Raw genomic sequence first — 13,882 nt, forward strand, 5'->3', positions numbered from 1 at the left:
TAAGACACAGATGCTAGTAATTTTACCGCCCAACCGCCGCAGTAAGGTTCACCGTAATCCAAATTTGCTACGCATACGTGTTGGTGATCATCTTCTACAGCCCACTAAAACTGTTACCTATTTAGGTATTGTTTTGGATGATAAATTGCGGTGGACAGCCCAACTCCAGAAACTTGTTGGGAAAGCAAAAATCGATGACAGCTTTTACGCCGACTCGTGGGTCAAAACTGGGGGTTAAACTCTAAGTTATTACTAAATACTTATAAAGCCTTTATGCGTAGTGTCCTCACTTTCGGTCATATAGCTAGGTGCTCTGCTCCGCAGAAGTTTTACAATAGATTAGAAATTCTCGAACGTCATGCTATCAGACTCGCATTTCGCATAAGACTACCATACCCCAATGATGATCTTTATAATAAAATCGATTTTCCTCCGCTTGTCCAACATATTGCTCTCTTACGGCAAAAATATATAGCTAACTGTCTCCATTCATATAAAGATATATTTCTCGAGACCATATTCATAGACTTGGAACAAGACTCCCAGTTCCGATACTACTATACGCCACTCAGCATCCTCATTTCCATTTATGCTCGATCACACCCAGACGATCATCATCATGCAAGATTTTTCCGACGACAGCTCATTCATCATGATATTCCTCATCTTTTACCATCATAGCACTGTATCCCACAACACTAATAAGGGCTTCCCAACGTTTTTCATCAGTCTTGAGCCGCCCCAAGACAGAAGACTAACCAGCATTCGTCTCACTAACATATTTCATTGTGTTGTGATGTGATGCGCACTGCATTCATTATCATGAGCATGAATGTCGTCCATTACAATATGCCTATATTTCGTTAGCACGTTTTTCATATTTTGAATATTCATTTATTTGATGCTTTCACTGCACCTCTTTACTATTATTTATCTAAATGCACTTATTATTCTATTATCCTATTATGTGTTAGTTATTGTTAATGTTTACTTTTTTTTGTTTTTTGTTTTTTTTATTGATATGCATATATGTGTTTGCAACATCTTGCGTTTTAGTAATTGTTAGTTACCAATAGTTTCTTTAACAGCACATTGCCCAGCAACAAATGTAATAAAAGTTAATTGATGCTTTCACATCCCAGGCCAAGAGAGAGGGCGAAACCCTCTAGTGGCAGTTTATCATATTTCCAAATATTATGCGACAATAAAGATTTCAATCAATCCTGTCTCCCTCAAAAAAATCGCCGACAACTCAACTAAGAATTCAGAATCTATCATCGATTCATAGGTCTGAGAATGATTACTAACGCTCTGCGAGGGACTATTAGTACTTTTGTTCATTCAGTTAGAATTGTTGTGCTGCAGACAGTCGACATCTCCTTGCAGTCCGTATTGTTGACTCAAGAGGTACCTCGTGGCCATCATCACCCATTATTTTCTTCATGTATTTTTGTGGAGGGCCAGTGCTTACACTGACTGACATCTCTGCTGGGACGTATTGCTGCCTCAAGTGAGAGCCACAGTGGGCTTCCCCTAGCACCTACTCCATACGAATGCCTCGAACATTCAAGTTATATATTCTGCTAGATTAAACCATCATCATGCCTCCCTCCCCGACAGGAGCGAACGGTACAGCCACGAAACCAGGTCACTCTGCTGGTACGAACACTACTAAAGAAGATACGTCGAAACAGGCTGAGTTTCGATCTCGCTCACGCTCTCCAATCGGACACTCCAAGCAATCAGACTCTAAGAAACCAAGACATTATAGCTCTGATGGAGAAGGTTCCACTGCCTCAATGAATGTGAAAAACACGGAGATGGACTGGGCTAATGCTCCACCATCTCCCACTTTGCCAGCTAATCAGGGTACAATGTATAATTTCATATTAAAGAACTTCGACGCTAAGTACCGAACAGCACGAGCAATCTTCATGCAAATCAATAAATATGTACCGCGTGCAGATGTGTATCAAATTATACCTACGAGGGACGGCATCATCTTAAAATCTCCTAATCCTAACTTTCATATACATGTTCGAAACAAAGCTACCTATTAAATCTTTGGACCGCAGGCAGTGTTGACGCCTCTTCCCCGCGCCAACGGAAATCACCTCCACCTCCTCGTCGTCCACCATTGCTATCAGTTGGTTTCAGGGGTATTGAACCTGAACTCACCGACGATGAGATATTTGATGAGCTTCGCTACAAGGATCTCGAAATCAAGAAATGTATTAGGATACGTAACAACACTGGTTCTACCTAGCTTGTTCGTGTATTGACCGACCAACAACAAATCATTGATCATCTCTTAGCTAATGAGGCCTATGTATATCGCCGCCGTTACAAGTAGAACCGTCTCGAACGCCTCCTCCGCTTCCAATCCGCTGCGAGAAATGCCAGACGTATAATGATCATTACACTCATAACTGCACAAACACTGTTAAATGTGGATATTGTAGCGGGAGTCATCTGACCCGAAATTGCCAAATTCAAGTGCACCTCGTCAATGTACCACGTGTCCTGAAAAACATCCATCTTACAGTTATCGCTGTCGTGGCAAGCCTGCTCCTACCCCTGATAAGCCAGTATTAGTAGCTCCCATCAAAACTTCCGATGACCCCACTCCACCTGACGGCTCCCTGACACATCCTGTTACAGCAGAAGATCTATTACGACTCTTAACTTTGACCTTACAAACATTCTGCCATATCAACGCCCGTACGTTCTCAAACAAATCATTTACTCTGCTAAACTTCTCAATAATCTCCAACTACATGCGACATACAGCGGATCGAACGTCCATTTCCAGATACAACCTACTGAATCAATTGTCTGAACATGACTTGTCATCTCTATAGTACTACCATTTTTCTTCTTCTATACATTATGGCATACAACCTGTTATTTCTTAACATACGGTCTCTCCTCACACATCAAGTGCTGTTTCAGCAACTTCTTTTAGAGGAGAATATCGCCGCTTTTGCACTGAATGAAACATTTCTAGCTCCTTACATAACCTGCTTTGTTCCCAAATACACTCTCTACAGACACGATGGACCCAGCTTCGCACGTCTGCACGGTGGAACAGCCATTGGTTTACAATATCTGATGGACTGTATCACACAAACGCTGGTTCGTTCTTTAATAATTCGGTTTAATAATATTGTTAATATTTCTTACAATTCCCGAGTTAAACTAAAATGCACATTGAACACTACGATGATGTAGCTACAGGCTACGCGCTCACTCACACACACACTGCTGCTATGCACAGTTTCAACAAGCAACTATACCTTGCTTCTTCTTCTTCTACAGGTAACAAGTTACATTGAACAAACATCTTTAAACAAAACTAAACAATTGAAATGAACAAGTTACGACTGAACATAGCCCCCACCCTTGAACGATCTCGTTCAAGATACACACAAAAGATGAATTAGTACAATTTGAAAGAACTGTAAAAATTGAAACAATATGTAAATGGAAAAGTTCTGTTACTGTAAGTGGACCTGTATGCTTGTTTCCTTGCGATACACGATAATTATTAATAAAGCGTTTACAATATGCAACAATTCGCTCAAGTTTCACCAACGATGAACAATTGTCAATAATGGAGGTATCAACATGAACATGCATAGAAACTATATGTTTTCTTTCCTCTTGGTTGACTAACCTTGAATCCACTGTATATTCATTGCACTCTGGGAGAATGGGGTATCTGAGCCACTCTGGGCCTGAGAACCATAAGTGATGTGCAAGTAAAGCAGAAGGTAATAAACCTCGAGAACCACAGTCTGCTGGATTATTCTTTGAATCCACTTTGAGCCACTTTACTGATGGCAAAAGAGTTTGAATCGTTGCTACACGATTCGCGACAAATACCTTCCATCTGCTTGAATCCGAATTCAGCCACGATAACACAACAGTAGAGTCAGAATAGGCAATTACATCATGCACTTCCAAACGTAATGAATTTAATATGAGATTCATCATTTTAGCTAATAGCAAGGCACCACAGAGCTCTAATCGGGGCAAAGACACTTGTTTGATTGGAGCAACCTTCGTTTTTCCCATAACAATGTTCACACTCACTTGGCCGTCTTGAGTTACAGACCTCATATACACCACTCCACAATAGGCCTTTTCGGAAGAATCACAGAATCCTATTAACTCTCTTCTTGTAGCTTGAGTGATACTGATACACCTGTTGATTTTGATGTTTTTCAATAAAGAAAGCTCTGAGTAGTAATTCCTCCATTTTCTCAAAATCCATTCAGGAACTGGACTGTCCCATTCTAAATTTAGTTTCCAAATTTCTTGCAATAATATTTTCGCAATAATAGTAGTTGGAGAAATCAAACCTAATGGATCGAACACTTTTGCACTTTCTGATAAAATATTACGCTTAGTTACAACTGACTTAACTGGCACAAGATTGACATTATACGAAAATACATCATTTGATGGATACCACTGAATTCCTAACGTTTTCACTGAATTACTACTATCAAAGTCTAAACTACTTGTCGCTTGCTTCAAATGGGAGGGTACGGAGTCCAAAACGTTCGGACTGTTGGATGCCCATTTTCTCAGTTCAAAACCTCCTTTCTGCAATAATGCACTGAGTTGTTCTTGTAACTGAATTGCTTCACTAACTGAGTTGGCACCACTGATTAAGTCATCAACAAAGAAGTCTTGCATTACTACAGCCGCTGCGATAGGAAATGATTCTTCTTCATATTTCGCTAATTGCTGCAAACTTTTCACCGCTAAATACGGTGCTGAAGCTGTACCATAAGTTACCGTCACAAGCCTGTAATCCTTAATCGGAAGATTAGGTTTCTCACGCCACACAATTCGCTGGAAGTCTCTATGTTCTGGTTGGATTCTCACCTGTCTATACATTTTCTCAATATCAGCAGTCAATGCCACATTATGTTGTCTAAAACGCACAAGTAATGGAATTAAGTCACACTGTAACCTAGGTCCGACAAGTAACTTATTCAATGACACATTAGATGAAGTTTTACAACTACCATCAAAAACTACTCTCAGTTTTGTAGTAGAACTGGAATCTTTCAACACTGCGTGATGAGGTAAATAACACACTTCACTGTTTGGTTTCAGTATTTCACTTTCTGGAATAATCTCCATATGCCCAAGTATCTCATACTCATGCATAAAATCTACATATAATTGACGCATCTTAGGCCTCTTCTTCAAACGACTTTCTACTTGTTTAAGGCGTTTAATTGCCACTTCACGTGACTCACCAAGTCTTGCACTGTTGTCGCGAAACGGTAACTGCACATGAAACCTACCTGTCTCATCTCTTTGATGGGTCTTCTCGAAATAAATTTCACACTGCTTTTCTTCTGACGACATTATATTTTGTGTAGGAATATCTTCCAATTCCCAAAACTGTTGCAAAATTCTTTCACTGTTGCACTGGATATGATATGTTGACGCTGTGAATTCTTTACGTCGCACTTCATCGTCGCATATAGAACCAAACAACACCCATCCTAATTTGGTATTCACTGCTACGGGAGAACCATTAACACCACTGCACACACCCGCCAATAGCAATTGAGGGTAAATATCTGCACCCAATAACAGATCAATTCTGTCAGGAACATTAAAATTCGGATCTGCTAATGTTAACGTGTTAACATGCGACCACTTCTTGCTTTTATGAATATACCGTTTTGGTAACATACCTGTTACCTTTGGCAATACTAACGCTTCTACAGAAAATTCTGATTTAACAAAATAACTTGATGTAAACACAATATTAACAACACCTTTTGCCCGAGCAACATTACTGGAACTCAGTCCCGAAACATGTACATACACCGGCTGTTTTTGTAAACCGAGTCGTTGTGAGCAGTTTTCTGATACAAAGCTTTTTTCACTGGCTGAATCTAACAAGGCTCTCACAGGTTGTAAATTACCATATGAATCCTTCACCATCACTACTGCAGTTTGTAATAACACTGCATGTTGCACATTAGTTTCACTTGAAAAATGAGTCCCCACTGAAACACCTGAGTTCTGTTTATTTGGAAAATGAAGTAAAGTATGATGACGTTTGCCACACTCACGACACGATGCTGATTTGCAACTGGACAGTTTATGATTAGATTGTAAGCAATTAAAGCATAATGCTTTGTTTTTCACTAAAGAATGACGTTCATCAACTGACAGCGAAAGAAAAATGAAATGAAAAATGAAAAATGAAATGAAATCTTTAAGTTTTACGTCACACGGTTATGCCGGTTAGGCTAAAGGAGACGGTGATTATGAGAGATGAGTGAAATGGTGGAATGAAGGAAGTGGGAGGAAACGGGAGAACCCCGAGAAAACCCACGAGCACGGTGTTTGTCCACCACAAAGTTCACTTGGCGGGACAGCGAAAGAAAGTCATCACATTTATGCAAAGGATGATTTTTGCTTTTGCACTGGCAACACGAAAATTGAGCTGAAGCATGATGCGCTATTGTTGATTTTTTATTACTCTTGTTTGACTCACTAGGGGGGGTTGATTTTGCATTGGAAGTGCTACTTGCTAATGCGCGACACCTATGATCTATGAATTTCACCAATTGGTCGAATGTTGGTAGTTCACTGTCTGACAATGAAAGTTCCCACTGTCTTTTTGTTTCACTGTCTAGCTTCTCTGTTATATGAAATATAAGCAAAGGATCCCATTCGTTTACTTTTATGTCCAACACTGATAACGATCGCACACATTCAACACTTGTATCCAACAACCGACGTAACGAGCCAGCTGATTCTTGCTGCACTTGACCTTGACTTACAAACCGCCGCAAGATAGACGTGACTAATTCTCGTTTATTTTGATACCTTAAATTTAGCAGGTCCCAAGCTTCTTTATAGTTATCGTCAGTTATTTGTATAGATTGAATAAGTGTTGCTGCTTCACCTTGCAGACTAGTTTTTAAGTACTGAAGTTTTTGTGCACCCGTCAATTTTTCATTATTATGCACTGCTGCGATAAACAAATCACGAAACGAAAGCCAATCATTTAAGTTCCCGCTAAAGCATGGCAACTGCAATTTCGGAAGTCGAATTTCTGTTGTGTTTTTTTGATTATTCACATCACTAGAAGAAGCGTGAGATATTTTACCCTGCACTTCCACTAATTTCACGTTAAGCTTTGTAAGTCTATCTTCAATAGCAGCAAGCTCTTCTTCTTGCACCAAATAAATTTCTTCTTCGGCACACAAGTTACTTGCTAGCAACAAAAGTTCATTTGTTTCACGTGACAGTTCACTCACTTTGTTTTTGTAGACCTGAACTACACTAATATCATCCTGTTCTGTGATATTGTTTATGCAGTTTTCAGCACGAGTGACCTTTCCTTTTAAAACACGCTTTCGGGAATTGTAAGCTTCCATTGTCGCCCACACAGTTTTTTCTTTCTTGTTAACACACGAGTCTTAACACGTAGGTCACATAAAACACATAAACACGTATTAACATCTGGGTAGGAGGACCAAATCTTTATGATGGACTGTATCACACAAACGCTGGTTCGTTCTTTAATAATTCGGTTTAATAATATTGTTAATATTTCTTACAATTCCCGAGTTAAACTAAAATGCACATTGAACACTACGATGATGTAGCTACAGGCTACGCGCTCACTCACACACACACACTGCTGCTATGCACAGTTTCAACAAGCAACTATACCTTGCTTCTTCTTCTTCTACAGGTAACAAGTTACATTGAACAAACATCTTTAAACAAAACTAAACAATTGAAATGAACAAGTTACGACTGAACAATATCACATACCACATCGCTCTATTACCCTACCACAGACATTGCAGCTGCCAGAATATGTTGTATTCTTATATCTCAAGGGTCATACAATAGCCTTCGCAACCATCTATGTCAGGCCGAGACACGATATACCTTACCAATTCTTTCAACACCTCTCCGATATCTACCGTAAATTCATTATCATAGCAGACATCAATTTTCATAGTAGGCCTCAACATGAGAAACAGCGATTTTTGAATTTTATCAGTCTTCATACCACCGGCACCTTTCATATTCTACCACAGCCAACTCGCCCCTCTAGCAACTCCACACCAGATATCGTAATTTATTCCACATCGATCAACTCTCACATCACTATTGATGTTTTAGATTCTTTTGGGAGCGATCATGTTCCCATTAAGCTATCATTAACTACCAATACTTCTCCACACAATACCATACCCAAGAAGAAAGTGTATCTATATCATCAGGCTAACTGTGCAGCCTATTATGAAACCATTACACACTCACTCTCAGCTAATTTTATCTTAACGTCACAAGATGACCTTGTCAACGCCGTTACCTGACTCACTCAGACTCTACAAACAGCAGCCCAACAGCATATTCCAACTACCTATATTACTCCGCATAAACCTAAACTTCTTCCACGATACCTACCTCTCATTACTGCAGCTCGGCGTGCTTACAGAGAATACACTCGCAGTCGTAACTTACAGGCACTTCGCCTCCATAGACAGTATCTGCGCATCACACACAATTATATCGTTGCATACAAACGCCTTCTATGGACCAGGACGTGTAACAAACTCAACGAAAACACACATCCTACCAAATATTGGCGACAGTCCAATCAGCTCATCGGAAAATTTCAACGGACGCTCTACCCATTAGTTGTTAATCAACAAGCACTATCTTCTGATCAAGACAAAGCTAACACGTTTGCCCAATACTTTCAGAATATCTTCACTCCTCTACGTGGTTGGCATACTCCATTACATCTAAACGAAGCTGTCGATAGTCGATCTGACCCAAACTTACCACATTTACAACCTAATCCCAATCACGATCTGGAGTTCGATTATGTTATTTGCAGTACCGATTCAACCTACTGATATCCACGACAGACTCCTCAACAAACGAAATTCCGCTCCAGGCTTTGACGCTATTACCTATACACTAATTAAGAACGCCCCTCCTGTTGTCTTTACCATACTAAATATCATTTATACGTTCATACTTCGAACTGTTTTTTCCCCATAACTTCGAAGTACTCAAGAGTCTTACTTTTTCCAAAGCCTAATAAGCCTCCATCTGACCACACGTCTTATCGGCCGATACAATTAACATCTACCCTAAGCAAAATTTTGGAACGCATATTAGTTCACCGCCTCCATGACCATTTGCAGAATCAGGAGATAATTCCGTTGCACCAAGCTGGGTTTCGACCTAACTTTAGCATTCTAGATCCTTTGTTACGTCTCAGTACTTCTATATATAACCTATATTTGTTCATGACAGCACACAAGGGGACGTTTTGAGAGTCATATGAAAAGCCGAACAGGTTAGAGTTCTTATATTGAGTGAAGTATGGTGTTCTTTGTGTATTAGTTCTGTGCTGCGTTAAATTGTTTTGTGCGCTCCTTTCTTTAAAATCATAATAGAGGTTAAAAAGGACAGAAAACTTAGAAGAACAAAAACGATTCCCAGGAAAAGCTGAGAGATTCTGGTTAATGTTTGTGATTTTATGAAGTAGAGGATGACAACTGAAATCCAATTAAGGTAAAAAAAGTGCAAAGGGGAGTATCTAAAGCTACCGTTGTTTCAGTAAGTACTCTAAAACGTGTTACGATTGAGGGAGAACTAAACCGAATTGTGAGGAGCTTTCGTACTCCAAATAAGAAGCGAGCACAACGAAAAACCAAAATCTCATTGAATGATTTTGAGAAATGCGTTATTCGTTGAACAATTAATGAAATCCATATTATTCACTATCAACGACCTTCTTTCAAACCACTGTTGCGAGTTCTTCGAGGAAAAACAATTTTAATGGAAGCACTTGGTGTTTACAAAAATATAATCCATTCCTTAGCATTCAGATCAGTGGCGGAGCCAAGGGTGGGCCTGGGCCCCCTATATTGGCCCCCTAGCGACCCCCCACACAAACAGTGATACTGCTATAGGTCGACAAACGGTGAATTAATAGTGGCCGGAAGTTAAACTACTACCGAAACATATCTCGACAACAAAGTTACCAACTGCAGAATATCGTATGTTCCAATAGTCTGCGTTCCGAGCAAAACTCTTGAGGCTCCTTTTTGTTTGTAGTACAGCAAGGTCTAATTTATCTAAATCTGTAAGATGCATGCACTGACCTCAGCATCTGAACGTTCCTTTAAACCTCTGTTCCTTATCTGGTTGTCTTCTTTGTTTTCGACAAAAAACACACACACACACACACACACAAAGAAAAATCAGTCTGCATTCTGATTTGCTTCAATGTTGAAAGTGAAACTAAAATAAGAGATGCTTACTTACAAACAGCATGCACTGCAGTGAAACATTACACTTGTGTTGGATGAAAAAAGTCTTCGTACACTACTTCATCAGGATGCCGCGGTCGGCAAGAGTGATTGCAGCCGTCGACGGTGGCAGGCCGCCGGTAAGCAGCCGGCACCCGTCCGCGGCGGCACTACGATCTACTTGTTCAAAATTGCCGACCTTTTGCCGAGGCGGCAAGCGGTCAAAAATCGTAAAAAAAAAAAACTCCCTCTGCCGACTCTTTTCCGCTTTTACTGCAACTTTACGGCTGTTTGCCGACTGCTCGGCAAGGCAACTTTCCGACGGCGGCGCCGGCGCATTTAATGCTCATTTCCGGTTGTTTGCCAACTGCTCGGCAAGGCAAATTTTCGACGGCGGCGCCGGTGCATTTAATGCTCATTACCGGCTGTTTGCCGACTGCTCGGCAAGGCAACTATTCGACGGCGGCGCCGGCGCATTTTATGCACCTTTCCGGCTGTTTGCCGACTGCTGGAAAGGACCTCTTTTCGACGTCGGCTTCCCGATTCTCCCACAGGCGGCATCCGACTTCTTGCCGCCGTCGAAAAGTTGCCCTTTGCCGATTGGAAATCAACGCTTCAGGAAGGCAAAATTTTCATCAGCTTTTACATTAGTCTTGCCTAAGTCTTCCTCCATGCTATGATTTCTCGACAAGGAGCACCCTTGCAAGTTCTTGAAGTATAATACTTACTTTTTTGTGTGTGTCCCAGTATAAAATTTGTTCCTTTTTTCTTTTTTGCAGCACTCTCAGCCAAAAAAGAAGAAATTGAATGGGACATGGAAGTATTATATACTTTCAGAACTAGCAATTGTGCCCTTCATGAGAAATCATAGCACGGAGGCAAACTTAGGCAAAGCTACTGTAAAAAGTGGTGAAAATTTTGCCTTCCTGAAGGGTTGATATCCAGTCGACAAAGGGCTACTTTTCGACTGCGGCAAGAGGTCCGGTGCCGCCTGTGGGAGAATTGAGAAGTTGACATCGAAAAGAGGTCCTTTCGAGCAGTCGGCAAACAACCGGAAAGGCGCATAAAATGCCCCGGCGCCGCCGGTGGAAAGTTGCCTTTCCGACCAGTCGACAGACATCAGAAAAGATGCGTAGCACTGCAATGAAAATCAGGGCGGATTCCCACCAGTAATGTTGCACTCGGTACATACGCAGTACATTTCTACAATTCTCAGTACGATTTAAGTGCTATATAGAGGGAAAGTATCTGGGTTGACTTACAAATGCTTAAAAGCGAACTAAAAATAACAACTGAGCAGCTAATAATGAACGTTAAGAATAATTCAATTAACATGTCTGTGCGCCTAATGTGAACAGACAGTACATTTTCCACCTGAAAGCACATCTTTCACTATCACGACCACTAGGAACAACACTGTTCTATGCAATCAAAATTTGCTAGTTGCAAACGCTTTCTTCGAAAAAGAAAAAAGCCGCAGCAATCCGCCGGAATACGGTCTTTTCAGGTTGTCGTTTTCCCATCAACCATTGGAAAAAGGATTTTAATCGTCAATGATTTTCTAAACCTTTTGAAGTACAGAGGTCACACTCCCAATGGAAAATGAGATTTAAATAAAAATTAATGAAGTAAAAATTATAAATAAAAATACTGTAATAAAAGGTATGTGGTGGCAGAGAGAAATAAAAGGTATGTTGGAATAACCGACAGCTCGGTTAATGAAACAGGGTGCATCAACTGCAGTAACCGAGTATTTTGGTTAATATAACATATTCAATTACTTAAAGTAACCCATTTACTGGGTTAAAGTAATACGGTAGGACAAAAGTATAACCAAGTAGATCGGTTCATATACCAAATTAAATTATTTAAGATAACATATTTACTCGATTAATGTAATAAGGTAGGGCAAATGTTTAACCGAGTAGATCGGTTAATTTAACCTGTTCAGTTAATTGAAATAACCCGTTTACTTGGTTAATGTAATAGGGTAAGTTAATTCTAGTAACCGAGTATCTCGTCTAATATAACCTCCTTTATTAGTTGAAATAACCATGACTCAATTTGTTATAACTTTTTTTGCTTTGTTGTCCATATATTGACAAAGTTTCCAGGGTTAAAATTGTGTTTAACCTTTCTGAAGGTTAAAATTTTATGCCCAATTCAGAATTGTTCTTGCTTTATATTTTTTGAACCACTTAACGTAGCGATGTGAAACAAACGTTTATGTACAAAACTAAATTTTTCTCTAGTTTATAAAACCACATAAAGTGACGTACTTATTTTCAATATGAATCCGAGGACAGTGTCTTATATAGAAAGGTAAAAGCATTGTTTAGAATGATTCAGAATGAATAATTGGAAATATTAATTAATAATAGTATAGAAAAGGATTATCAATGCAATGCGAAATGGTAATTCCTTAATTTCCTATAGTAATTTGCTAATTGAAATTTGAAAAATTATTTCGGCTGCAACATAACAGATTTCTAAAAGTACAGTAATTTATGGTCTATTTAATAATCCATAAAATTATGTTACTACCTTTCTGTATCATTTGAAGAAAGACGAAAAATGTATAGTTTTATAAAAGGGAAAGAATTTAGCTTTGTGGAATGGATTTGTTTCACGTCAAACTTAAGTGGTTCAACGGTTTATACTGGGACACATTTCTGGGTTCGACATAAAATCTTAACCTTAAAATCAATACAAAATTTTAACCTGAAAAATATAAATAGTCCTGTAAAATATAAAGCTTTTGTAGTCCTGTAAAACACAGTAGAACAGGAGCTTTGTGAGTTTTTACACATTGTGAACAATATGAAACAATTGAAATAAAAGCAGAACAATGTTATAAGGAGTCATGACAGTATCCCACCGCCCTTAATGTGAATTCTACTTTCCATTTCCATACCGCAGAGTTTTTGATATTCTGTTCAATTTACTGCAAGTAGATGGTGAATATAAAATTAACTCGAAAAATTATTCACAGAGTCAAATAAACTAATTAAAATATAATGATTCTGCAAAATATCCGTATAGCTCAGCCGTTAGGGATTATGTGTATGAATCAAGCTTCAAATACTGGCCACAATGTTAAACATTTTTCACTAGCAATTCCACGTCTGCGTCTCTGAATGCATTCATTTTCTTATACTACACTGTCTCTGCATTTGTTGTAACTTTGATATTAAAAAAAAAAAAAAAAAAAAAAAGTGGCCGAAGCGATCACTTGTCTGCTTGTCCGGCTATGGTCGAAAGTGTGAGGCAATAATTTAAAATTAATACTAATGCATCATGTATGTATTGTTGAAACCAGGGTCAAGGGCGCCGATCCTGGATGACCTAGCCCCCCCCCCTCAAAGCTCATTTGGGCTTCCTCGCATTGTATTTATGAATATACTATATTTGGTATAATTTGAATGCAATTTGTCTTTAAATCCCTATGTATGCCTTTTGCATGTGGATACCCCCTCCCCCAAATTTACAGAGAAATCGGCACTCTTGGCCAGGGTACAGCTTTACTTGCACCCAGGGGTAAAAGTGGA

General features: G+C 39.4%; 2 protein-coding genes across 2 annotated transcripts; both read right to left on the bottom strand.

The window, feature by feature from the left end:
• Window positions 1-2,545: 2,545 nt before the first annotated feature.
• On the bottom strand, window positions 2,546-5,208 carry LOC145670069 (uncharacterized). Its single transcript, XM_081738426.1, has 2 exons — window positions 3,502-5,208; window positions 2,546-2,773 (listed from the first exon to the last, which is right to left on the bottom strand). The coding sequence occupies exons 1-2, from the start codon at window positions 5,206-5,208 to the stop codon at window positions 2,546-2,548; spliced, it is 1,935 nt and encodes a 644-aa protein (XP_081594552.1).
• Window position 5,209: 1 nt separating this feature from the next.
• LOC145670070 (uncharacterized) lies at window positions 5,210-7,424 on the bottom strand. The gene is made up of 3 exons (XM_081738427.1): window positions 6,536-7,424; window positions 5,384-6,203; window positions 5,210-5,234 (listed from the first exon to the last, which is right to left on the bottom strand). The coding sequence occupies exons 1-3, from the start codon at window positions 7,422-7,424 to the stop codon at window positions 5,210-5,212; spliced, it is 1,734 nt and encodes a 577-aa protein (XP_081594553.1).
• Window positions 7,425-13,882: the final 6,458 nt, after the last annotated feature.

The sequence above is a fragment of the Thermobia domestica genome, chromosome 14, assembly GCF_964235325.1.
Source record: "Thermobia domestica chromosome 14, izTheDome1.hap1.1, whole genome shotgun sequence".
Lineage (NCBI taxonomy): Eukaryota > Metazoa > Arthropoda > Insecta > Zygentoma > Lepismatidae > Thermobia > Thermobia domestica.